General features: G+C 49.6%; 10 protein-coding genes across 10 annotated transcripts; 5 read left to right on the top strand and 5 right to left on the bottom strand.

The window, feature by feature from the left end:
- Positions 1–78: 78 nt before the first annotated feature.
- On the bottom strand, positions 79–1,624 carry N7503_008895 (NAD(P)/FAD-dependent oxidoreductase; the record flags this gene model as incomplete). The annotated part of the gene is made up of 3 exons (XM_057068442.1): positions 79–376; positions 442–1,423; positions 1,576–1,624. The coding sequence occupies 3 exons, from the start codon at positions 1,622–1,624 to the stop codon at positions 79–81; spliced, it is 1,329 nt and encodes a 442-aa protein (XP_056919297.1).
- Positions 1,625–1,967: 343 nt separating this feature from the next.
- On the bottom strand, positions 1,968–2,162 carry N7503_008894 (uncharacterized protein; the record flags this gene model as incomplete). Its single annotated transcript, XM_057068441.1, has 1 exon — positions 1,968–2,162. One exon carries the CDS (start codon positions 2,160–2,162, stop codon positions 1,968–1,970), a length of 195 nt encoding a protein of 64 aa, XP_056919296.1.
- Positions 2,163–3,833: 1,671 nt separating this feature from the next.
- Positions 3,834–4,860, top strand: N7503_008893 (class I SAM-dependent methyltransferase; the record flags this gene model as incomplete). The annotated part of the gene is made up of 2 exons (XM_057068440.1): positions 3,834–3,889; positions 3,945–4,860. 2 exons carry the CDS (start codon positions 3,834–3,836, stop codon positions 4,858–4,860), a joined length of 972 nt encoding a protein of 323 aa, XP_056919295.1.
- Positions 4,861–7,936: 3,076 nt separating this feature from the next.
- On the top strand, positions 7,937–9,565 carry N7503_008892 (uncharacterized protein; the record flags this gene model as incomplete). The annotated part of the gene is made up of 2 exons (XM_057068439.1): positions 7,937–8,440; positions 8,500–9,565. Exons 1-2 carry the CDS (start codon positions 8,058–8,060, stop codon positions 9,563–9,565), a joined length of 1,449 nt encoding a protein of 482 aa, XP_056919294.1. The 5' UTR covers positions 7,937–8,057.
- Positions 9,566–10,235: 670 nt separating this feature from the next.
- Positions 10,236–12,924, top strand: N7503_008891 (fungal specific transcription factor domain-containing protein; the record flags this gene model as incomplete). The annotated part of the gene is made up of 4 exons (XM_057068438.1): positions 10,236–10,444; positions 10,492–10,575; positions 10,631–10,742; positions 10,792–12,924. The coding sequence occupies 4 exons, from the start codon at positions 10,236–10,238 to the stop codon at positions 12,922–12,924; spliced, it is 2,538 nt and encodes an 845-aa protein (XP_056919293.1).
- Positions 12,925–13,759: 835 nt separating this feature from the next.
- Positions 13,760–16,888, bottom strand: N7503_008890 (uncharacterized protein; the record flags this gene model as incomplete). The annotated part of the gene is made up of 1 exon (XM_057068437.1): positions 13,760–16,888. One exon carries the CDS (start codon positions 16,886–16,888, stop codon positions 13,760–13,762), a length of 3,129 nt encoding a protein of 1,042 aa, XP_056919292.1.
- Positions 16,889–18,146: 1,258 nt separating this feature from the next.
- N7503_008889 (uncharacterized protein) lies at positions 18,147–19,561 on the bottom strand. The gene is made up of 2 exons (XM_057068436.1): positions 18,937–19,561; positions 18,147–18,875 (listed from the first exon to the last, which is right to left on the bottom strand). Exons 1-2 carry the CDS (start codon positions 19,012–19,014, stop codon positions 18,306–18,308), a joined length of 648 nt encoding a protein of 215 aa, XP_056919291.1. The 5' UTR covers positions 19,015–19,561; the 3' UTR covers positions 18,147–18,305.
- A 481-nt stretch (positions 19,562–20,042) lies between these two features.
- On the bottom strand, positions 20,043–22,304 carry N7503_008888 (kinetochore-associated Ndc80 complex subunit NDC80; the record flags this gene model as incomplete). Its single annotated transcript, XM_057068435.1, has 2 exons — positions 20,043–22,199; positions 22,254–22,304. The coding sequence occupies 2 exons, from the start codon at positions 22,302–22,304 to the stop codon at positions 20,043–20,045; spliced, it is 2,208 nt and encodes a 735-aa protein (XP_056919290.1).
- Positions 22,305–22,690: 386 nt separating this feature from the next.
- pex14 (putative peroxisomal membrane anchor protein (Pex14)) lies at positions 22,691–24,024 on the top strand (the record flags this gene model as incomplete). Its single annotated transcript, XM_057068434.1, has 5 exons — positions 22,691–22,723; positions 22,776–22,782; positions 22,838–23,090; positions 23,141–23,225; positions 23,281–24,024. The coding sequence occupies 5 exons, from the start codon at positions 22,691–22,693 to the stop codon at positions 24,022–24,024; spliced, it is 1,122 nt and encodes a 373-aa protein (XP_056919289.1).
- A 309-nt stretch (positions 24,025–24,333) lies between these two features.
- Positions 24,334–25,565, top strand: N7503_008886 (uncharacterized protein; the record flags this gene model as incomplete). Its single annotated transcript, XM_057068433.1, has 3 exons — positions 24,334–24,728; positions 24,784–25,073; positions 25,129–25,565. 3 exons carry the CDS (start codon positions 24,334–24,336, stop codon positions 25,563–25,565), a joined length of 1,122 nt encoding a protein of 373 aa, XP_056919288.1.
- Positions 25,566–25,610: the final 45 nt, after the last annotated feature.

Raw genomic sequence — 25,610 nt, 5'->3', positions numbered from 1 at the left:
GCCTATATCCACTCGGAACTTTTCTATTCACAGTCGGACGCCAGATATACATGTGTATGCAGTTGTCACCCGTCGATCTTATAGAATACTGCCCCTGCCAGCCTTCTTGGTCTTCGCCAGCTCATCTTTCAAAATCGAGTTTCGTTCACCAGACCGACTACCATCACCGTCAAATATATCCTCGGAGGCAGATGTCGGTGTCGCCTCGGTCCATTCCCATAGCGCTCGCAATTCCGGCTCCAGTGTACCCTCCAATGCGTCAACAACCTTGTCTCCAAGAACAGGGAAGAATTTATAAGCATGTCCACTGCCACCTGTAGCCAGGAAAAGACCCTCGTATTCGGGGTGGTATGAAACAATAAAGTCACCATCCGGACTGCACAATAGCGTTAAAACCAGCTCTGCACCGAAAGCAAACATCAGACAGAAACGGAGACTCACGTATCAGTATACCAACAAATCCTCGTACCAGCGAACGGCCGATCCACAAACCGAGGCAGAAGCTGTCTCAGTGCAACACGGAACGCCTCCTCTCCTTCTAGCGGCACCGGCACCCCCGTCTCAGGCAGACTGACCTGCATCGTCTCTCCAGACTGCGATCCAGGTACCGAGACGGTGATCGGATTCCGATACCCATACGCATGCCGCGCAATCTTAAGCAGATTATCCCGCGGCGGAATGATAAAGATACCAGTAGCGAAGTTAAGGATAGTAGGCAGATTCTCAAGCTCACGCTGCTCAGCATCGCTGATCTTGATATACGCAATCGCCTGTCCTGTCGCAAGAGCCTTACCACGAAGATCAACCAGCCGGGGAGTCCAAGCACCCGTCGCAAGAATGACCAGGTCAGCGTTGACGGTCTCTCCATCCACCATCTCCACACCAGTCGCGCGTTTCTTCGAGGAAGAAGAGTCGAAAAGCACGCGCTTCACCTCTCCGTGCTTGAACACCACCTTCTTCTCCTCGTCGAGTAATTTCTTGACGAACTTCACACTCGCGCCTGCATCACTCCACCCAGATCCCCAGTTCACATACCCTCCTGCAACATCCAGTGTCTCCCCATACGGCGGTACGACACCCAGTACGTCCTTTTTCGTTGGTAGGTAAACGACGTTGTCACCCTCAATCGCCCGCACGTTTGCGTAGCTCTTCTCTGCGTACTTCTTTGCGCTGGCGCTGTTGCCCGGGTACACCAGTAGCAGACCTGTCTGCGTATACCGACCCTCCGCACCCCAGGATGTACTGCGCCATTTCTGGATGGCAGAAGCAGCGAGCTTGGAGTAGGCGCTGCTTGCGTAATCTGCGCGCACGATCCGGCTGGTATCGACAGAAGAGCCGTGTGGGTTAGGAATTGTCGGAGCGCTTTCAATTAGGGTTATCTGGGAGTCTGGGTGGCGCTTGCTGAGAGATAAGGCCGTAGATACTGGGATTGGGGGTTAATTGGGTTCATATTGTCTTGTAGTACATGCCATTGAGGAGAGGTCCTGGGAGGGGGCAATTATGGGGATTTGTGGGTTGTGGATTCTGGGCTGTGGACTGAATTGGGGTAATGTGGGATGCGGAGCTGGAACTTACGGCCAAAGACACCACCTCCCACAATCAGAATCTTCGGCGGCAGCGCCATGACAGTGGTCAATGGAGGGGGTTTTTGGGTGATTTGAGGGTTTTGTGGTGAGCAAGAAGCAGGTGGAGAAATGAGTTGGAGATTGGAGATCATGCCAGAGCCAGGCGACTGTCCCGATAACGGACTACTTATCTCGGCGTTGCCCAACTGCGGCTTTGTGGAGTAAAAGTGGAGCCTGTATATTGTCCCCTGATAACCATTGACACAACATGCTTAATCCCAGATATGACAATTTTCCTCGACTCTTGCTTCTTCATACCTTATGAGTCTGGTTTTTGGTACTTTTGAATTGCGGCCTACAAACTGAAATGTGAATACATGACTGTGCCAGCTCCACCGCGCATCAAGGTTCCTTCTCTTCTTTCCTCAACTCCAAATTAAATGACTGTTCCGCCATTGCATCTGCCATCGACTGCAATTTGTGGTACTGCTTTTGGCATCTAGCCACGGCTTCTTCCAGCTGCAATCGAGACTCGTTGTCCTTCACGATATGTGCGTGCATCTGGTCGTTTTGGATCTCCATATCATCAAGTTGCATTTTCAGATTGCATTTGCGATTTGCCTCACGTATCCTTGCATGTCGAGCAATCTTGGCAGTGATTTTCCAGTACTGCAGTCTGGCTTGTAGGTAAGCAGGGTAGCTCAATCGTGCCGCTGTTTCCTCATGTGCCTCTTCTGCTCTTAGTTGCTAAAAAATAGACTCCACAAATGCATCTTGAGAGTCATTTGCCGTGCTATCTGAGGGCATCGGCGATGTGACAGAAGACTGCGGCTGTAACTGCTTTAGTATTCTCTCCAAGTTGGGAGGGTAGAGGGATTTGCTAACATCATCCATTCTCGTTCTGCACCGTTAACCGATCAGTCGTCCAAGTTGGTTGGTTGGTACCTAAATGGCGGGTCTCCCAGTGGAAATCGTATGCGCAAAAGTTGGGATGAGGTTGGAGAGTTGAATAATGAAGAAAGATTTGACAGAGGCTTAGGTAGCGCCTCTTCCTTGTCTGCTCTGCTTCGTCCTGTGTTCTTCGTTCGGTTGCTGCCAAGTAGACTCTAAAAGCGTAAATTGATCTTTTGCTGTGTTGTATGAGAGATTCCACGATTCCGCGATTCGACGCAAGAACATAATCGCAACAGTATTTGCACTTTCATCGAGCACAATCCAGGGTCTAGAAGTTGAGATGGAAGTCAAGGTCCTCTTGAGCTAGTGTAACCGGACCAAGGCTGCTGTAAAGTGTCTAGATCGGTCGAATGTCGCCTTTCGACTTCTCACTTCCACCTCAAGCCCATTTTCGGCCACACAAATTGCGAGCCACTGAGGAAGGCTGACCTCAGAAGCTGGTTGGTTGGTGACTGGGGATAGTATGAAACAATGTACGTGAAACTGAGTCACTTGGAGAAGGTTGGGTAGTTGAAGAAAGAAGAAACAGATTTAACAGAGGCTTAGTTCATACTTCTGAGTATTGATAGGCATCCATCCAGACCGGAATAAGCATTTGAACTATGCATATTTTGGCAAACTTATTCAGGATAAAACGTAGTATAGTAATACACAACCCATCATGCCATTTGGTATAGGTCCCACGATCGAATCTGCGAGTGTATATATATATCAACCTTCATAGGTTGGAGCATTAGATAATCTGCACTCTCAAATCAGAACTCATTGTGACTGTTCAGATGAAGCAAGTACTTTCGAGTGATTTAACAGATATCCAAATGTGCAGGAATATGATTTTTTTTTTTGAGGAATCAAATGTATCGACTGTACTGCCGTGATGTTCTCACGTCTTATCGGTGCGCGATAACGGAATCACTTATCGCGCCCGGGTCTCGACAGTTCTCCAATTTGTCCAGAAAACTAAGGACTGCGGAGCCTCACTACCTCGCTTTTCCAGATCAAAGTGAAAGAACCGGTCTCGGTCCTGACTGCCGAGACGCGTGCTAAAATCCTGCGAGCAGTAACGCCGCCCTTGCAACACCTAGTCTGGTCGCATCCTACGCGCTCCTGATTTTTCTTTCTGGGCATTGGACGCTCCATTCGCAATATAACTCGGAAGGTTGAGGATAGAGCAAGCCAATTGGTCAAAAATTGGAAACAAGCACCCAGCTGGCATTGGATTGTACATTGAAAGGACGAAGTGGTCCGAACATTGCCGCGATGAACGCAACGCAAATAGGAAGGGCCTTCTTCAGGCCCAAATGGCCCTCCACTATGGCCCGCAGAGGCGTACAAAACCAAGCACAAGCACCTCGACCCCGAAGACCAAGGTAAGTCCTAGTTCTAACGTAGTTTCATGCTTCATCAATCTAACATCCCTTCTAGCCAAAGACCCCCAATTTCAAGGAGGCCTTCCAAAGCAGAACCAGAAGGCCATCCAAATCCAAATTACAAAGGCCCAACCATGTCACCTCGCCTTATGACATTCCTAGGCATCTCAGTCCTAGGAATCAGCAGCTACTGCGGCTTCCTCTACGCGTCTTACCGTCGTGAAGTCTCCAAATCACAGGCTCTGGATATTCCCACCGACGTCTCAGACCGGTACAACACCACAGCACCAACCTTCGACGCAGAAGTCGAGCTCTCAGAGAAAGCCATGCGCATGGGCTCCAAGCGCGCAGATCTCATTCGTCTCGCGCGCGGAGACGTCCTCGAAGTAAGCTGCGGCACAGGACGTAACCTCGAGTACTACGACCTCGGGGAACGCCGAGGCGTAGACGAAGATGGCAAAGCCGCAATCCTGGGATGTCGCACGCTTACATTTGTGGACCTGAGTCCACAAATGGTCGCCATCGCAGAAGAGAAGTTCGAAGCGCTACATCCTGGGTATAAATCCCAGAGTCCTCCTGTTACGTTCCGAGCGCAGGATGCGGCGTCTGTTACTGTTACTATTGGGCCCCCAAGGGGAGAGAATAAGAAGGCTTATTACGATTCTATTGTACAGACCATGGGACTGTGCTCGATGCCTGATCCTGTGCGTACATTAAGGCATTTGGGGGAGATTACGGAGCCGAAGAATGGTCGCATTTTGTTGTTGGAGCATGGGCGGTCGCACTATGATTGGTTGAATCGAATTTTGGATAACCTTGCTCCTGCGCATGCGGATAGACATGGTTGTTGGTGGAACCGTGATATTGGGGCTATCGTGAAGGAGAGTGGATTGGAGATTGTGGAGGAGAAGCGGTGGCATTTTGGAACCACTTGGCGGTATGTGTTGCGCCCGAGAGCGAGTTCTGAGTAGAGGGTTTGTCCGTGTTTACGAGTGGCTTTGGCCTCTTGTTCATGGGCTCCTATCTATCGACGTGTAAATATCTAGAAGCGATGTACAATATTAGACCAATATTAGACCTTGGACCGCACATGCATCATGATGCATGCATGTGGCATACAGTAGTTCAGATTACCTCCTGGCAGTTGGCAGTAGGCAACCTTCCAAGGAAACAATGATACTTGATATCACCTGCATTAAAGGTGCGGATAAATGCTCCAGAATCTTGACCTGTCATACTGCACCGACCCATCGTTCTGGCTGACTTGTCGCAGAATGATGAATGCGGGGCAAATGAAACCAGTTGATATAATATGTATGCACTAGTCAAAACACCGCCATTACCTTACTAGCATCACTTGGGCAAGCGAGCCCGAGAGAGTTGAAGTAAACGTAATATCCCCGCACTAGAACGTTGGAAAACCTTGGAAGTCGCGACTGATCTATCCGAAAAACACTAACAACTAGCGTACCAACTACTGAGGAATCCACCAATCACCCAAGGAAAGATTGACACTAAAAGTAAACCAAGCAGGATATGTAGATAAGATCAGCTACTCACTTCCTTAAACCAATGAAGAGGGGTCGCAATACGATCCTACTGGACACTGGGTCTACGCGACCCGAGATACAAACGACGGCATCACGGAGCAAATAGCCTTCCAATCTGGATCAGTTGTGATATGCAGGTCGCAGATCGCCTGCAGGGGTGTATCTATATGTCTTGGATTTGCCGTTGTCGCAGCGATTGAAGTTAATGCAACCGTGTTGAGACATGGCATGAAGCAAGGATTCTATTTGTTTACCATGTACTGGTTGATGTGGTTTCAATGTTTGCATCTGACATGTATTTGAGGTTCCAAGGGTTTGATATGGAGGTTGCCACATGGAGTCAGAATATAGATTAAAAATATATGCAAGCTGGACCCGTAATGATGTGAGCCTTGGGAAGACAAGTATCAAAAAGTCTAGATTCAAAGTGTATTGCCATATCGAGACGGGGATCGGACAACTCCGATTGATGATGTAGACATATGTAGATCTCTAAGTTTAGTCTAAGAATGGCTTGCCCCAATGCGCGAAATCAACCAAGAGTCAAACATTGCATGGCGCAAAGACCCAGCAAGATTGCAAAACCTAATTGCATCGCAGGATGCAGGATGGGCCACATAAGACTGTGGAGATGCGGAGAATTACGATATCCACCTGCAGGCCCTCGAGCGGCAAAGTACAGAATGCATCAGATAAACCGATCGTTCTTCGGCCGACAATGGGCTGATGCGAGGGCAAATGTGGAATCCATGGTTGAGGTGTTGAGCATGGAGCGTAACTTTCCCCTCCCCAGAAGTGAACGATGTCATCACCAGGATCATACAAACAGCGCGATAGGATTGGACCGTTATATTTCCTACATAACAGAAACCTACAAAGGGTAGGGATCTCTGGAATGGTTATCCCAAATCTGCATATGCTGTAATGCTTCTACCCGCCCTTGCTGGACGCCAAGATAAAATCAAAAAAGGCGAGCAATGTCCACAGCCAGTCTTTGAGCAATTGATGACTACAGAACTATCGCAATGACAATAATGACGGGGCAGCTAGATCTACTCCATCTCAGCTATAGGGGCGACGATATATCCAGTTTAGGGGGGGCACTAAAATGAGGTTGTCATCATATCTACGTCGACGGATGGAGCCAAAGGGGGGAAAATAGGATAAGCCTTTCCCCCCCTCAGGCCATGATTACTTCATGGCGGGTACCAACAGGAAGGATGTGATGTAGATTTGTTTTTTAGTTTGAAAGCTAAGAAAGTCAAACAAAGAACGTAAACTGAGTTGGGCGATCGTGCAGAAAGAGGCGTACGGGGTATCATTTTCTCAGCTTGTGCAGGGTGGCGAGGCTCTCCCTGTTCCCCCCGAGGCGCTACTGCGCGCATCCCCTTGCTAACGCGGCAATACAATACAGTACATGAATTCGGCCGGGGATCCACCGAGTGGAGGCTGCCCCAAACGGCGACGCTAGGGATCTTTTTTGGGAACCGGTGTTTTTGCCCGGAGGTCTCGGGTTGGCTCGCGTGCACGGCACGAGAAACGAAGAGTAATGGAAACCAACGAAAACACAACAAAACTTCGAACTGCATTGAGTCGGTGTCGGATATTATCAGTAGGACATACCTCGGTATCTAAATTAGGAGCAGCGGTCAAGATACTATCAGACGACTGGTCACCTAGCAACCATTGACAGATCTAATGCATAATCGGCATACAAGGAACGGAGCTGGGATGCGCCGTTCGCCCAGTGCTGTCTCTCAATCTAGAGAGCCAATGAGATCACAGGGAGACCCATATCATCCTCTCCGCCAGCGGGTTCTGAGTGGTGAAGTGTGATGTATAACGGAGCTGATGGAGTTCAAGCTGGAGCACTATGGGCCATAGAAACCATTTTGGGTGATGGGACACATGGCTCCCCCCCCACTATGGGTTTATTTTTTTTGCCTCTTGGCCCATCGGCATGCACTAAGGCCCAAGAGGGAATGGAGGTGGACTAATGGTATGGAATAATGAAAATACGCAGACTAATCCTGACATGGATCCACTCACCGCCTGGAATTTCGAGTCGAAAAATTTTCAGCATTTCACATCCCTGCATGAGTTTCATCTCTGTTCCTCTGCTGATCTAGAGTAGCATCGGCGTAGGATAATATGACAAGGTATTATAGAGTCAGAATTTTATACTGACTCAGCTGGTAAGTCTTACTTTGGCATAAAGATTATTCAAGGAGAATAGCTCCGAGCAACCGGGAAATCTCGATCGACATCCGTGGTTAAGCAAGAGCATGCCGTAAGAAAAATCCAGAAAAATAGTTTCCAGGCCAATCAGCGCCACATCAATTCTAAACCGCATGTTTTGGTAATTACCAACTTTATAGATTACCAAAAAAAAAAAAAAAAAAGTAAGAATCCACTGTTTCCACTCTCTGCTTGAGATTCCTCAGGTTGTAATTCGCCTTCAGTAGCTCGCATCTTCCCTTTTACTTCCCCCCCTTAACCTACATCCTCGCGAGACCTCTCCGAGTGAAACTGTTTTATTACATTATTATTGTTGATTTCTTCGTTATTAACTCTCTGAATCTTCCCTCCTTTGTTCTAAATCTTCCCATCACCTCACTATGCCGTACAATACCCGTCGCAAGTCGTTGTCTCTCCCATCGCTAGGCATCCACCTCCCCAACTCGTCACGTCGTTCTTCCTCCGTTTCAAAAGGTGCATCTGAAGACCACCCGGCCAAAAAAGTCAAGCGGTCGCATACTTCATTATCGCCTGAACCATCTACGGAGAAGGGATCTATCGTGCGCGCGGGTCGGCACGGAGCCTTCGAACATACACCACCTCCTTCGCCGTTAAATGGTGATGCGCCTAAGATTGATACAGAGGGCATCAATGATGATATTGTGGTCGCGGTGATTAATCAGCTCGAGAAGACTGGGAATCGCCCCCATCTTGTTAAGGAGCTGGCTGCTGTTCTAGTGTCATTGAATGCGACTGTCGCCAAGTAAGTTCTCAACCCCCAAAATTGGAATCGCTTCATTGCTAACGTGTGGGGTCTAAAAGTTCCGCGAATCCCGCTGCGCTACTGTCTTCCCGACTGGCAGCGTACATGAAGAGACCTTGGACCGCCCTCGCGCCGTGTCCTATGGCCAAAGAACTTATTTTAATCCACCCACGCAAAGTGTATTACTATTTGACGACCTTCCCTCGTCAACCTATTCCGGAAAATGACGACTTGATCGGCATTGACGGCAAGAACATTACTCCTAGCGTCTCAAGTCTGGATCAAGACGATGAAGATTTAATTTCGCGCCAGCGCAGTCCCAGCCCTGAGGTGGATCTTTCATCCCCCGACTATGAAGGGGAGGAGGATGTCGATTTGCATAGTCCCGCCAACCGGGGTTCTGCCTCAGACCAGTTCCCCGACCCCTCTAGTCATACACGCCTGATGCACTCGAACCGTGCCGCCTCCCCGCCCCTGGAGGGTGATGAGAAGGAATTCACTCAGACCGCCAGTGCTGTTCGCGAGCGTGCGTCTGAGGAAAAGGCCAGCCGGGATCAGTCGGAGCGGGGTCTCTCCGTTCTTTCCGAAGGCCTCAGTTCCATGGACGAAGATATGAGCATTGATTCCCCTATAAATGGTGGCTCGATGTCTCCCTCTATCCACGGTGAAGAGGAGTTTAATGATTATTTCTCACACATGAACGCTGCCGATAATGGGGCTCAAGATCTAGATGAGGCCGCTGCCGCCACTCTTTTCGGCACCTCCCCTTCGCCTTCTCTGACCTCGATCGCATCCTCCGTCTCGTCTGGAACGAGCGTAGTTGATGACTGCGAGGAAAGGGCTGGCTCTCTCCCAGCTGCTCCTCAGATTAGCCTTCCCACTGATCCAGATGCCGCGCCCGTTTCGACTCTCAAGCGCTCGCTTGACATGCTGAACAGCGGTTTCCCCGATGTGGATTTGAAGATGTCGGATCTGACTGAATCGCACGAGAAACTCAGCCTTGGCCCCCGTGCCTTTTCCAATATGGATACTGAGACTGTGTTCGCTTCCGATTCTTGGAGAGAGTTGCAGAACCCGGAGACCGTCGAGGTTGACGAGCTTGATGAAATGTTTGGCGAAATCTAAACAATCTTGCTTGTGATATTCGGACTGCTCCACTCTCCTCTTTTCTTTATTTCTACTCTCCTCTCGTCTTTTGAGAGCCGTTCTTGTCGTTATACCCTATTATCGCCTTTAAACCTTCGCATATTCGGCTCTCATCTCCCCGCCGTGCTTTTCACCTTTTCACCTCTCATTCTTATTCTTGTACATATACACATTTGTTTGTCTGATTTTTTTTTTCTAATCGCCCTGGACGGGTAGATGAGATGGGAGATCTTGGTTTATCGGATATCTATTTTATTTTTATCGACAAAAGGGCAAAAAGCGACCTATCTTATTTGTATGCGAAAGGCGTCTCGCAAAACCATGGAACATTTGAAATCTGAATTCATATCCTTACCTAAGCCTCCTGCCAACTTCCAACTTCCAATCAAGTGGCACTTTAATTCCCCGCCACCCCGACCCGTTTCATCTCAACGGTCGCTATCCTAAATTCCATTAAAACATCCCTGCTATCGACTACAATCCATCCAGATGTGTCACAACACTCTGTAGGCCAGCTTCGAGGCCGCGCGATCCAATTTCGGCAACCCGAGCCAACGAATCGCATCGCGCCGATAACAGTACCCTCTATCGGAGATAATCTGCGCTCTCACTCTATTGCGAATCTTCACAGCCTAAACCGCCCGCCATCATGACGATGGAGGAGCCGCCCCAACATCCGCCGGGGGATGGTGTCGTAAATGGAAACGGCGCCCAAAACCAGCAACTGCAGCTTCCCTCCACCTTCCCTTCTCAACCCCCTCCGTCGCCGATACAGCTTCGACCGTTGGAAATGGTTCGCACGCTAAAGTTGCCATCCCGCGCCACCGAGGAGGAGTCACCCCGCGATATAATCGTCGGGTGCCTCGTGCCTGTGAATCTTGTCGCCAACGCAAGACAAAATGCAGTGGCGACACTCCTGTTTGTCGACAGTGCCGTGAACTCAGGGCGACTTGTAATTACCCTGTTGGATGGAAAGAAAAAACAAAAAAGTAGGATACCGAGAATCGATCGTTTCCAATTGGAGCTAATCTTTATTGTGTTTAGACAAGTCGAAAAACTTACTGAAAAAGCCTACGATTATGAAATTCTATTGAAGGACTTGGGTACTCTTGTGGAGTCCCGTGTGGCGGACCGGATCAAAAGCTTGCTGGACAAGGTATGTCCTTATGCTGTCGATATATATAACAGTCATTAACTCTTTGCAGCATGGTTTGGATGTAGACTACTCGCCCAGCAGTGCCCAATCTCACTCTGTTACCCCTCAGGACGAGGTTCCAGAAGCGGACGATTTCAGCTCCCCTTCATCGATTGGATCCTTGGAGGCAATCGATCGAGTGGAGGAGGATCTGAACCGAAATGAAAACACGCGGGCGACTGGATACATGGGAAAGAATTCTGAGGTGACCTGGATGCAACGGCTTCAAAGAGAAGCAGAACACCGAGCGCATGGGCTGCCAGGATCTCTAGAGCCGGGCCAAAGCAAGCGACAAGATGATGATCTCGCCCTCCACGCCGTTAACTACCATCTCGATGATTTGGACATTAATGTTCCGGGACCTATTGATGTGTATGCGGTTCCTCAACGAGAACACGCCGATCACCTTTTCGATGCTTATCTGCGAACCGTCAACCCATTTTTCCCTATCATTAACCGACCTCTCTTTACTGCGCAGTATAAGACATTTTACGAAAGTAACGCGCAACCCGGTGACAAATGGCTTGCCATTCTGAACATGATCTTTGCCATTGGCTCGAAACACTCCCATTTGATTGAGGCACCATGGCATGGAGATGAAAAAGATCATTTCTTGTATCTGAATCGGGCCAGGATCCTCAGCATGAATGGCGAAGTTTTATTCAGCCATCCTGATCTCCAGCAGGTCCAAGTAGAGGGCTTGATCGCCTTCTACTTGCTATCATCAGACCAGATCAACCGTGCATGGAGAATTTCTGCGTTGGCAGTTCGGTCTGCAATCACCCTGGGTATCAATATGAAAAATAGCAGCCCTACAACACCGAGTGTTTCTAAAGAGGCTCGCTACCGAGTCTGGTGGTGTTTGTACACATTTGAGCACCTTCTGGGAATAATGACCGGTCGTGCCTCCTGTATTCTGGATGGAATTTGCACCACACCCCTGCCACTGCCATTTGACGAGGACAAACTTACAGAACCAGCGGCAGCTGAATTACTCAACGATTCGGTCATCCGAGATGACCGCATCAACAAGGTAATGGCCAGTTCCTGGATCCGACATATGCCCCTCAACCCTACTGGAGGCAAAGAGGCTACTCATAAAAGCCGTGAACGCGACAACTCTTGGGTGAAAAGCGTTCCTGTCAGCGCTGGTCTTTGCCATCTTTACTACTGTGATCTGGCTGTCGTCGTGCAAGAAATTGTGAACAAAGTGTATTCGGTGGATTGTGTAATGGTACCCTGGACACACATCGAGAATCGAATCGGCGAGCTGAGGTGTCGAATCGATCTTTGGTACCACAGTCTTCCGACTGCACTCGACTTCACCAAGAAGGAAGATGAAGGCGCCGACCGACTTCGTTACAAACTAGCCCTGGCATTCCACTACTACAGTGCACGAATTACATTGGGACGCCCATGTCTCTGCCGGCGTGACGCACAGAAGAAAAGCCCTGCGGAAAGATCAGCCTTCAGCCATGACATGGCAGAGCTGACCCTAGAGTCTGCCCACCTCATGCTCGATCTTATTCCCGAGGAGCCCAATGCTATTCAACTGTATGAAGTTGCTCCGTGGTGGTGCATCTTGCACTACCTCATGCAAGCCGCAACGGTCCTCCTACTCGAGCTCGCTTTTGGATGTGTCCACATGCCAGAGGAAGAGCAGAACTTCATTGCCTTATCCAAAAAAGCCATCCGATGGCTCTTCGCCATGTCCCAGTACAGTGTCGCCTCACGACGCGCATGGCAGCTGTGTGACATCTCTTTGCGTCGTCTGGCTGTCGGCATGAAGTTTGACATCAGCGACATGCCTTCTCACCCCTACCAAAACGCACCTGCTTCCACACTTTCCCTCGAAAACCCACAGCCCTCTACCGAGGATATCACCCCCTCAACATCAGGTCTTTGGAATCCACACTTCGAAGACTTGTCTTTGGTCAATCACCCACCCGCCGAGTTCGGCGTGGACCATGCAAACAATCATCTGGGTTACACGGAGATGCAACCGTCCGATCTCATGTCCTCATACACAGGCGATGCTCAAATGACGGACGATTTATACTTCCCATATGACCCCATCAGTGGCGAATTTATTCGCTCTTTCTTTCCTTATTCGAATGAAGATCATCATTGGGATCAGTATTGATCTCTTACGGAAAAACAAATTCTGAATGATTCATGTCGATGAATGATGAAGTACCGAAAACTATGTCCTTTTTTTCCTTTTTTTCTTCTTTTTCTTCTTTTTCTTCTATTCTTTTTTTTTTCTTTCTCTTTTCTTCTCAGACTGCTTTCTGATTTGATCCTGTATCTAGGCCTGGCCTAGATACGATGATTTGTAATCTCTTGCAGTTTATATTCTACGGCCGGGTTTTTTTTATCTTTTTTCTTTTTTTTTTCTTTTTCAAATCTCACACTTACAGCCAGTGATGGCTGATTGGTTTCTATTTACCACGTTTCTTCTCATACAGCTTTATACCAACAATGGCGTGCTTTGCATAATCGACATGGGATAGGAGGTTATTTCGATTCGGAGGTACTTTCAAAAATAAGGAATGGGTGGGATATGGTATTGGCTAGCTAGGCATGGCTGCCAAATGATTGGTTTCGGGATGGTGTTATTTAAGGTTAGGATGGATGGATGGATTGGTTCGGTTATGACTTTGGCTCTAGGATTTCTAGATTGGCCTTATTTCTAGTCAAAAACTTGACTTAATTCTAGTTATGCGATTGGATAATTTCCATGATATCTAATATGATTTCAAGGTTACATCACTTGCAATTGTTCATAGTATGTTTAGTTACACTCAAATCTTCGATTTTGTCTATTGCTATGCAAGAGGATATGATGAGAGGAAAACAAATGGTAATACATCGTATGAACATGGAAAATGAAAAGGGTATATACACTGTTTGTCCAAAGTCCACAGGACAAAATATTATACATGCGAGTTTTGGGACTCGCTAGCCACTCCAGACAATCAATTATCTGTTGCCACTTCCTTAACGAAAGCATTCATCCAAGGAGAATTTTGAATCTCCTTAAAGCGGGCCCGAAGACGTTTATCTCGAGGTGCAGTAAGAACACCACGGCCCCGCAGACGGCTCGTATGGCCCGGGATCTCGATGTCGATAGCATCTTCCATGCCAACACGTAGAAGGAAAGCTGCACACCAATCGAGAATGGCCTCGATCTCTGTAGCAGGTGGCCTACCGCCGTCAACGGTCAGGTACTTATAGATGGATCTCGAAACGTCGAGTTGGTAGCCTTGACCGGCGGGGAGCGGTTCAGCCTTGATCTTCTCCTGTGGTGTTACTTCAAGCTCACGCATGGCAGCCCGGACAAGAATGCGAATCGTGTTCAAATCGGGAATGACAGCCTTTGCCATGGAATGCTCATGCCAAGCGAGTTTGTAATCAGGATCACGCAGTTTAAAGTCACGCTCGGCGTGGAGATGAAGTCGGGAGACGCCTCCTTCTCGCTGACGCCATTTCTGTGGATTGGGGGTTTTTTGGAGCCAGCGGACCGCGAATTCATGACCGACTTTGCAGCCGTGAACGTCGAGGATGGCGGTGAGAAGAACGTGAAAGGAGACGGTGGGGACATATGGGAGTCTTTCGCGACTGGAGAGTTTGCGGGCGAGTTGTATTTGGCCTGCAAGGACTCCCAGCTCACCGGGAACTTTTCGAAAAATGGTTCGCGTGCGCTCAAGAGCTTTCCATTGGTAGCTATTTGTTCTCGGTAGCTTGCTTCTAGGCGTGTTAAATTCCCCAGAGAAGAAGCGAAATAGAAGATGTTTTGCATGGTCGAGGCTTTGCCTTAAAGTTTTTTGTGCTGTATCTTCGAATCCACTGGCCGGCCGGAGCTTTAAGGCACCTTCAAGCCTGACTATCTTTGCTCCTAGGGCTAAGAGGTTACTAAAGCCCCAGGACTTCAGCCTATAGTCACGCATATACTCGAAGGCCAGAATCGCGCGGTTCCAGTCGCCAAATTCAATGTGGACGTTAGCCATCGATCTGAGCGTGTTCACGGTAAGTGGGAATTCCAATGACTTAATCACGGAGTGGCTCAATTCGGAATTCCGCGTGGCAGATGCAAAGCGAAGAATCGATGGGGCTAAAACTTGGGTGCCATATGCAGAACGTGGAATCGATGGACCATCAAGGTCGTTGTTTAAGAGCAACCAGTTTCCAAAATCATCGGCTCGAGCAGCAGTGGCCAAATCAAGTAAATCAGCCAGCGTAGTAAGTGACACCTGGGGAAGGGACGACGGCTGCGATTGAGGTGTGTTGATTTGTTGTGCATCAAAAAATGGTACATCCATAGATTGAGATCTATTGAGATGCTCAAAGAACGCTTCAATGTGGTGGACCTTGCTTGCATCAACGATGTTTTGAAGCCACGCGTACTGGGTGAAGGCCTGGGTAGCTTGGCGTTTGTAGCTGTAGCTTTTAATATTATACTGCAATAGGCCAGTTAGAGCTGCGGTCTGGTCATACAGTTGTGCTCTCGTCATGTTATTCAGATCCTCTGTTGAGGGCACTGGATCCGTTTCCCACGGGGGGACCAGATTTTGAGTAGACCCTAACACCTTCCCGAGCGCGACTGGATCTTCCATTGGCTTTAGACAGCCAGACTCGATGATACGGACAATGTTCCCAGTCGTAGTCCTTCTTGTAGGACGAAGATCGTCAGCAGGGCCAGGAGGGTCAAGCAAAGCGGTAAGAGGCTTTGCGTAAGTGAGCAGTTCGGAAGGAGCGGACCCATGGAAACCAACTCCATTGTAAGCGGAATTGGAGAGCCCGTTTCGTAGACTGGAAACTACCTCAGCGCTAATTGTTCTTAGACCAAGTCCGTTGAACGGGAGCTTTTTGGAGCCCTTGTGGGTCACGACTGGGTTTTCCTGGCCTGGACGACGCCAGACCCGCTCAGTGCTAATGTTGGTCTGTTGCACAAGGTCAAGAGCTTCCACAAGAGGCGCCCAGCTCTCAATGTTCCAAGTTGACTGGGATTTGCGCCCGCTCATTTGACCCACCAACCAAGCCCCCTGTTTGTTGAATCCGTGTTCAACGCAGCACCAAAGAATGAGCTCTAACCATATCTCATGACCCAACTCTCGAACTCCCACCTTGAAAGGAACGAAAGGGGGTTCCTCTCCTGCTTCGGTGGCTGCGGATGCAAGTGCAGACTCGTGTTCCAACCATGCTGCGTCAGAAAGAACACTCATAATGTGGCCCGTAAGCAGATGTAACCCGGGTGGTCGGTGTGATGATATATTGGTTTTGTCATCTGGTGATTGATAAACTCTGTCGGAAATCAAGTCCAGGTGGTGCAAACGAGCAAGGATACGGTAAACACAGGACATTGCAAGCTCGGACTCAACTGCTGGTCGATCTGCAGCTTCCAGTACCAACGAACCAAGGTTCACTAATATTTCCCCCAAGAACGTGCGAGCGAATTCCCGTGCTGCTGGTCGAGCTCCTGTCAGCATTGCAATAGGGATGTTGTCAGAAGGCGGATATATCGGGATCAGCTCGCGTTTAATTATAAGATCATCATGAGGAGCCTCCGAAAGCTCATCAAGAGAAAGTCCTGTGTTTTTCCAGGCAAAGCAAGATGTTGGACGCTCAGGAGTCATGTAAGGAATGAGCACTTCGTAAGTGTCGATGAAAGTGCCCAGAAGGCGGTATGCATAAGACCATTGCCCCAAATTGAATCCCAGATGATTGATGAGATTTAATCTGGCTTCATTTCTCGCATGGTACATGTATGCTTTCAAAGTATGGCCGCGATCAAGAATGGCTGCATTGTCTAGCAGTGAAGCACCAGCCTCGGGCTTACCCGGAGGACTCTCGCCTTTTTGTGCTGGTGGAACACATTTTTCCAAAAGTGGTATCCAGGAATCGATATTGTACTTTTCCCATTGCCGGAGAGGAGACGGTGGTAGAGAGTTGTAGCTAAGTAGAAAATTGTACTCTTTGGGCTTTATGTTGCATTTTGCCGATGCAAGTCGGGTCTGGAGCGCGGAAGGAAGGGAGACACGTCGAGAAGAGATTGTTGGCCCACGACCAGTTCGCAAGAGGCCGCCGGGGCACAGGCACCTTCTCATGACACGGCGAGAAGCCTCGCGAAAGGCGCCTGTGGATGATTCACGGACTCGATGGGTTCCGGTGCGGCGTGGCACATTTCGAGGCGTACATAAACCCAGGTAGATCGCAGAGGTTCTCCGATCCGTTTGAAGCCGTTTGAAACCGATTGTAATAGCTGTGAGCCCGTCTACGCGGGAGTGTTGAAAATGTTGAAGGAAAACGAGTTGCTGGAAATTTGGTGCCAGAGGGATGAGTCAGCATACATAAGCTAGTAGCCAATCGGAGCCACCGCATTTACTTGGAAAACATGATCAGAATAAGGACTTAGAAACGACTCTGAGAAGCTCCTGTCAGAATATTAAGTCATTCAAGGTCTATGACTGTTATAAATGACTTTAATTACATGCAGGTCTGAGGAATTTACTCCAGATCGTCAAAACAATCCAGAAAAATAGCATGCGGGAGTGCATACTTTAACGGCATTCATTCTTGAAGACTCCCAGTAATGACCTCACGGTGTTAGGCAAGGCGCAGTATTCGAGACTTAGAGCAATAGTAAGATCAAGTATCTGCCCAGGTAAATATTGATCTATTGATTCGCACTAGACTACCTTGGAGTAAGACGGTGCTTAAGCTTTTTTTTGCCTACTTTAACATGAGTGTAACTGAATGTTGGTAGTTTTCCTTATTTCGAAATTAATACTTGAAACACTAGACATATTGATATAATCCTCACATCTCGCCCTAGTAACCTTGACTCATAATTGATCCTTCCCATTTCACCTACTTACTCATTCTCTTATTAAGCCTCATGAAGGCTCTTCCGTTTCATCTCCTCCCCCTTCACCATGCCACGGATTCTGACTCCAATTGATGGCCCTCGGCCTAATTATTCGCTGAACGTGAATTTCACCTAGCAATTCGTTGACAAGAATTCATTTTTCGATCAGATCCCTACTTCGATATCCAGCGTGGAACATTCACCTGAGTTTCTGTTTTGCAACGTTCCTCCGAAGAGGAAAAATTGCATTTGATAGGATTGAAGAGAAAGTCCCCACCAGCAGAAAAGACTTCAGAACCGCAGACTAAACCCTGCGTGTTTTCATGATACCCACAAACAAGACTGTACCAAGCGGTGTGGATGGGGGAGCAAAAACTCTAGTAGCGCAATAACAATATGATCAATGCAACAGGGGTTTCCGATACTCGATCAACAGGAAGCCATGCTCGAGACATTTAATTTACGATATATCAAGCCAGGAGAGGAAAAATATATAGGATCATGCCAGAGTCTCATTCGCGTGGATGCGGTATAGGTCTATATACATATGTACTTTTCTCTGTAACTGCACAGCAGCCATAGAAACACAAAGCCCTTTACCTCACTCACACAAGGCAGCGAGAATGCCATAAATGAGCACAAAATTCTGCAGAAATTTAAACCTGAATACCACGGAACTGACGAGCGTGAACGCGCTGGTCCTGCTCGCTCTGGGAGCCCTGGGAACCCTCAGAGGACTCGCCCTGGCTCTGGCCCTGGCCCTGGGAGCTGGCCTCAGGAGTAGCGGTGGGGCCAACAGCGACAGTCACAAAGCTGGCCTGGCCACCACCGAAGCTACCACTTGGCTGGGCAGCACCAGAGGGGGACGCACCCGATTCACCGCCGAATCCGCCAGTGGGCTGGGCACCAGTCTCACCACCGCCAAAGCTTCCGGATGGGGCAGCACCAGAGGGGCGAGGACCAGGGCGGCCAGATTGATGGCTACCAGAGCCGTGGCTGCCGTGGCTACCGTGGCCGCCAGATCCTCCAAAGGTACCGGAGGGCTGGGCGGCGCCAGAGGGGGATGCACCGCCCTCACCACCACCGAAGCTACCAGTGGGCTGAGCACCGCTGGAAGGGAAAGAGCCGCCCTCACCACCGCCGAAGCTGCCAGAAGGGAAGGTACCGGTGGGCTCAGAGCCAGTGGCAATTTGAGAAGTAGGGGTGGCGTCCTGACGCTTGTCGAGCTGATGGATGTTAGCTATCTAACCCGAAACCGAGACAAAAAACACCAAGTGTGACACATACTCCAGGCAGGCGCCAAGCAACGGCATTGGGAGCCAGGCAAAGGGCGGCAGTAAGGCCGAAAACAATGTTGAACTTCATGGTGAATGTGTTGTTGAGATAAGAAGAAACAACGAAAGTGGTTGATGTAGTCGAAATCAAGAAATTGTGTGAAGGAATGGAATTGGTCGAGTATCAAACTCTGGATGATCCGAAAAAAGCTATTGGAAAAGAAGGAAGCGCGCAGCACTCTGGTTCAAAAAATGTTTCTGGAGGGCTCGAAGTGCCTTATATACCACGACTGGGACCTTTGGCTGGTCTGCTGTCAAGGTGGATCTCCAGCCGCTAAGGTTAGCTGAGACATCTGGACCAGGCCCTGAGTTCTGGAACGGTGGAGATCGGCATTCTGAGACTGCCGAGCACAGCTACACATTCTTTTATCCGTGATGGATGTGTCGAATCAACGACGATCCTGGCAGAAGGTGGGCAGATGAAGCCCTAGGGGCCCACGTCCGTTGTATGTGGAGCCGATACCTGGGGAGAAAGGTTAAAGGCACACGCTATTCAGGGGTTTGAAATTGCCGAAGCCCTAAGCCTAGAATACTGTATATTAACGCTGTTTTTGTTTATATGAAACCTCCCTGCAGGTACAAGTCGTATTAGAGTTTGATGTTTGAGAGAGGTCGGTTATGTGGTGTGAAGGGTAAATGTGAAACGGACGAGTCATACTTGTGCCCCACCGAGGCTTACGTCCTCTTTGTCGATCTATCCGCCGCCTGCCTCAGATTGAGAAAACCGGGCGATTGATTCTCGATGGCCATTGGGTATTTCCCAGATCCGGCGTGGCAAGCTAAAAACAGACAAGTCCGCTAGCAATCGCTTCAAAGGCTTTCTAATCGTCAAACACCACAACGCCACGGCGGTCTCACACTAGGTCTGCTGCACAATTGTTCCGCCCATTGCGTGTCCCCCGCCAAAATAGAAACATTGTTCCTTGCATTTAGATCACTTGAAAAGAAATGGTATTGTACAGAAAGAACATACTCCGTATAGACCTCAATTAACATGATACCGAACAAAGAACTCCACACGGAATATCATCACATCATGAAGGCGCCAAAGGTGCCTTCTCATAGTTCCTCCTCTGCTAGTGGCATGTCACCTCCTAGCTCCTGCTCCACCTCATCCACTACAAAGCTCTCGTAGTCTTCCAGGCCCTTTTGGACGTGCACCTTAAACCGGATGACATCGTTGAGCATGGTCTCTACATTGGTGTGCAATTCTTCCCGGAGGGCATTCGCCCGTAGAGTCAACTGCTCATACTCAATGTTGGTGTTCATCTCCCGCTGCTCCATTAATTGGACACTGTCGCTGAGAGTGGCGCGCATCTTGGCAAGCTCCTTCTCCATCTTCTCAATCTGGGCGTCAGACGCCAGCTTCTGAGTGGTGGTGATTTCCTTGGTGCGTTCGAACTCCTCTTCTGCCGCCCGCCGCCGGTGCTCCAAGGCCTCGACTTCGCTCCGTTTCTCATCCATTGCCTCCTTAATATTGTCAAGTAGATTACGACGGTCCAAGTCATCGTCGATCCCTTTCTTTCGCCGTTCATTGATCTCTTTGCGCAGCGACTGTAGACTATTACGCACAAAGCCCCTGAGATCGAGATTCAGTAAGTGCGCTGGGTGATATCCGGTGAAAGGCTCGGCCAAGAGGCGATCACCCTCGGATGAAATGCGATTGGGTGGCCCTCCAACCTGACTGGCGGAGAAATTGTTCTCGTTAACGTGTAGTTGGAGCTCAAAGTCTTCACCCTTGGCATTCTCCGCGGAATCAGGAATCAGGCTAGTCTGATAGCCGAGGGTATTGTAGGCCTTGACGATTCCCTCCAAGTCCTCGAGCTTCTGGCTAGCCTCTGCCTCCTTCTCCATGACTCGGGCGTGTGTCTCTTCTAAACGAGCCATTGTGTCTTCAAGGCTCTTCTGGAGACGTTCTCGTTCAGTGTTCATGCGGTCAATGTCCTGGATCGTGATGCCCTGTTGATCCACGCTGGCTTGAAGATCGGCTCGCTCAGTCTCAGTCGTCAGAAGTTCAGCGTCAATTTTCTGAAGTTCAGCGTCCAGGAATTTGATTCGAGTCTCGTATTTTTCAATCTTTCCTTTGACGTTCTGGTTGTAGTCTTCGAACTTTCGCTTGTCGTCCTCCAGAATCCGGAAATGCTTGTCCAGTTTAGCCATGTCGGGAGCATTTCGCTCCATCTCCTCGATTTGTGCACGAAGAGCTTGATTCTCCGCTTCCAAAGCTTCTAGCTCCTGCACATACCGCTCGTTGCCACGGGCAAATTCCGCGGACATGTTCTCAATGTGCGGGATTAACCTCTGCTCAGCCATATCGTCATCTTCATCTTCGCCACCCTGAAGCCAGTCATGGTAGGCTTGAGTAAGAAAGCGAAATATGATGCGATCACCTGTCAAATCAACACCTGCCTCCGCGCAAGCCTCATCATACTGCCCATGTACATAGCCCTCCATCATCTGCGCCAGTTGCATTAACCAGTGTAGCATTCCAAGGAATGTTGACCAGTTCTGGCCACCAACAGCTGCGATCTGCGACTTCGTAATTCCCTTCTCGTACGGATAGCGTAGTTGCTTGAGAATTGGGGGCACTTCGGCATCCATTGCTTTTTGGAACTTGTACCCGGGATCAATACGATGATACAGCCACTGGAAAATGTAATTGAAGTCCTTCTGAGTCGGCGAACGGAGGGTATTTTGTCCCAAACTATGCTTCATCTCCAACTCAAATTGATTGGCGGTCAAATATTCCAGTAGCTCCTGTCCGATGCGCGCTTGGAAAGATCGATCCCGAAGTGGGCGCGGATCCCTGGGGACACCCGCCACACTGGGGACTTGGTTGAAAAAAGACTGGTGGCCCATTGGACCACCCATTGATGGCCTTGAAAAGACGCTGCTGCGACGTTGTAGGTTCGGGGGTGCAGGATTCGATGAAAGGGAGCCCGGCGCAAAGCTTTGCCGACTTGCACTGGCGCCATGAAACATGTTACTCGACACGGACCGGCGTACGGATGAGAGACCAGCCTCAGCAGCAAACGGGCCTCCGGTGGAAGCGCGTGCGAAGTTGGGCTGCTGAGGCCTGCTTGCTGAGTTCAATAGCGACGTGCGGCGAGCATTTTGCGACGTGAATGGAGGGTTGTTAAACCCAATGGAACTTGTTCGTTTAAGCGCGGAAGCGGGCTGTGGAATAGAGGAATAGTTTTGTACACTCCCGAGCGTCTTGAAGCTATGCGTTAGCTCGATTCTGTTTTGCGACCAGAAAGAAATTCATACCTCTCGGGGCCCCGGGCGCCTGACGCTAAACAGATGAGTATCTTGCGACATTGTTATCACAAAAGCCGCAAAAGCGGCCGGTTATGTCGCGTTGATTCAAGCAATTGACAAGAATATGTGGGGTCTTGATTTCGTCAAGTCCAAGTCAGACATGCACAATTTCGCTCGTGGAGGGGGGGCATTGTTATCGTGCAGGCTTGGGCAAGAAGATGTAAACAAGAAGCGGGTCGCGACCGAATGGAGAAGGCGGTACCGGGAAGAAGCAAACAGAACAAATAGGGACACAATCACGAGACTTTCCCAGATTCGGTGTGGGGAAGCTTGGCGGTCCTGACTTCCGAGGTCCACGGCGGTTGCCGATGACGGTCGCTTTCCCCTACTCCATACTCTGTCTTTCTCTCCTCCATCTTCCTAGATCGAGTTGATTTTAATTCACAATGGCTCCCCGTGAGGAGCTGATCACGTCTGCCGTAAGGATAAATTATATTGATTTGTGGTATCAAGTGCTAACATATTCCCTAGGTGACCTGTATGAATCTATCGCAACCGTCGTTTGATGGAGTTAGTCGCTAACTATGAAACAGTTCTCCAAGATCCATCGGTCGCTTCTTCACCCATTGAGAAGAGAGTCGCATTCCTACAATCGAAGAACCTCACCCAAGAAGAGGTCGACCTCGCCTTATCGCGAGTGGGTGAGGACCCAGCCGCCGCTGCTGCTGCCGCAAGCGCAGCATCATCACCAACCCCCTCTTCACAACAGCTCGCCTACCGGCCACCACCACAGGTGCCCCAAGGATATGGCTATCCCCCGTACAACCAATGGCAACCGCCTCCAGAGTATGCACCGATGTGAATTCCTATAATGCCTCGGTCTAACCGCATAGCAGGCTGCCGAAGCGTGACTGGCGCGACTGGTTTATTATGGCGACAGTGGTGGGTGGTGTAGGATATGGACTCTATTCCGTGACTAAGGTATGTTTATCCAAAAAGATTGTGTATTGTGAGCCATGCTAACGAGCCAATCCAGCGCTATATCTCCCCATTGATTGCGCCGCCTACTCCTCCTCAGTTGGAGCAAGATAAGGAGAAGATTGACGAGCAATTTTCTCGGGCATTCGATCTGATTGAACAACTTTCGACCGATACTGCAGCCTTGAAGGCTGCCGAAGACGCTCGTACTGAGCGCCTGGATACCGCACTCAAGGATGTGGAAAGTCTTGTTGCAGATTTGAAGACATCTTCACGGCGGAGGGATGATGAGACTCGCCGGATCAGTGATGAAGTCAAGTCGCTAAAGGATGCCATTCCGAAAGCCCTCGAAGGTGCCCGGGAGGGTAACGAAAATCGATTGAAAGAACTTGGAACCGAGTTGAAGAGCCTAAAGGTTCTTTTGGGTAACCGTCTGGGTGGCAGTGGCGCCGCTCCTGCGGCTGGCAGAACTCTGGGTTCTACTCCCATTCCTACCCCCGTTCCCACCCCGACTCCTGTGCCGTCTACTGCGTCCCCGTCAACCCCAGCTGATACGACTGCTGCTTCCCCTACTCCGACGACAAATGGTCTGCAGGCAACTGTGACCTCACCGGAGCAGGAAACTCAGTCTTCGGCCAACACTCCTGCCGCGCCCAGCCCCCTTTCGCAACTCAATCGGTCGGCTTCTATCCCAGCCTGGCAAATGGCTGCCGCCAACCGAACCAAGACCTCCTCGCCATCGACCCCAGCCGCGTCTACTGACAAGCCGGCCGGTGATGAGCAAAGTGCTCCACCCAGCTAGATCTGGACTGTTTAGTGTTGGTCCCTGTATACCTCTTCGCCTGGATGTATTTATCACAACAAATTTTCTTGACTTTGGTAATACGTGGATTGCGTGAATATTATTTAAAACAGTGGACTGCGTCTTCCAAGATTATTTCTTTTATTTAAGAAATCTTTAAAATGGCTAAGGATCAGTCTAAGTACAGTACAGAGTATATATTGTATCGAAGCTTGGTGGCTCCAGCACGATAAGATAAGCGCAATACCTGCCGATCGGATTTCCCAAAAGTCCGACCTTTCATGCAACTTTTACCCAAATATAACCACAATGCCATCACCTGAACCCTCACGGAGATCTCGCTCCCCAGCCACGCAAGAGAAAGACCGTCGCCATCATCGTAGCCGACATGACCACTCACATTCCCACCGGCACCGCCACCGCGATGACGCGCGCTCGCGCTCTCCTCATCGCTCCGACAGGCACAGATCAGACCGCCACCACCGTCGGCACGACCGAGACCGAGACCGTCATGATCACAGAAGCAAAGAAACATCTGCGAAACCTGTGATTCTGCCGCTACAGGCGCGGGAGCTCACAAGGCGGGATTTGGATGTATTCCAACCCATGTTCGCGATGTACCTCGACATCCAGAAAGGCATATTCATTGAAGACCTGTCTGAAGAGGAGGTGAAGGGGAGATGGAAGAGCTTCATTCAGAAATGGTATGAAATAAAAGGACACTATCTGGGATAGCTCGAATGTTTACCCGAGACACAGGAATCGAGCTGAATTAGCTGAAGGCTGGTACGATCCGGCCACATTGCAAAGGGCCCGCGAAAGCATAGCAGAGAGGCCACCGCCTGTGGAGCGCGAGAGAGGATCGCCAGATTACACGCGAGGTGAACAGAAAGAAATGGTGGATAACACGGCACCACCAACCGCCGAAGAAGATGACGATGAAGACGATGACGAATATGGGCCAACACTACCTCACCCTAATTCAGGAAGAGGCTTCATGCAATCTGGGCCGACAATACCAAAATTACAGGATCTGGAGCTCAAGAGAGGTAAGCTTGCAGTTACCCAAATGAATACTTATAGCCCGCTGACAAACCCATACAGAGTCTGCAGCTGAAGATGCTTTTGCCGAGCGCGAGGAGTCACGACAGCAGTATCGCAGTGACATCCGATCTCACAAAGCGGCAGTTAAGAACCTCGAAGACGAAGTTGCACCACGAGCAGAAGCCGGGACAAGAGAGAGACAGCTCGAGAAGCGTCGGGAAGCTGCTGCAGCTAACCGCGAATTTGCAAATGCTCGTGGGGCATCACCGGAGGCTGCACCGGAAGAGGAGCTTATGGGATCTGGAGACAACGACCTCGCTTCCTTGAAGAGGGAAAAGGAGAAAGACCAACGCAAGAAGAACGAACGGGAAATTCGTAGAGAGGAAATTCTTCGGGCACGAGTAGCAGAGCGTGAGGAGCGCGTTCAGAAGTACCGTGAGAAGGAGCAGGAGACGATTGGTTGGTTGCAGACTCTGGCGAAGCAGCGTTTTGGTTAAGCCTGAGTTTCGTTTTAAAATCTCAAATCTATACCCTTGCTGCGT

Source organism: Penicillium pulvis (genome assembly GCF_028828015.1).
Source record: "Penicillium pulvis strain IBT 33274 chromosome Unknown contig_7_segment1_segment0, whole genome shotgun sequence".
NCBI classification, from domain to species: domain Eukaryota; kingdom Fungi; phylum Ascomycota; class Eurotiomycetes; order Eurotiales; family Aspergillaceae; genus Penicillium; species Penicillium pulvis.
The sequence above is the reverse complement of the archived record's forward strand: the minus strand, read 5'-3'. Positions and strand labels throughout refer to the sequence as shown.

Excerpts from the sequence above, each read along its gene's own strand:
- N7503_008889 (XM_057068436.1), bottom strand. The coding sequence starts at position 19,014 with ATGAAGTTCAACATTGTTTTCGGCCTTACTGCCGCCCTTTGCCTGGCT. Across the intron at positions 18,876-18,936 it reads TTGCTTGGCGCCTGCCTGGA|CTCGACAAGCGTCAGGACGC; the intron begins GTATGTGTCACA and ends AACATCCATCAG.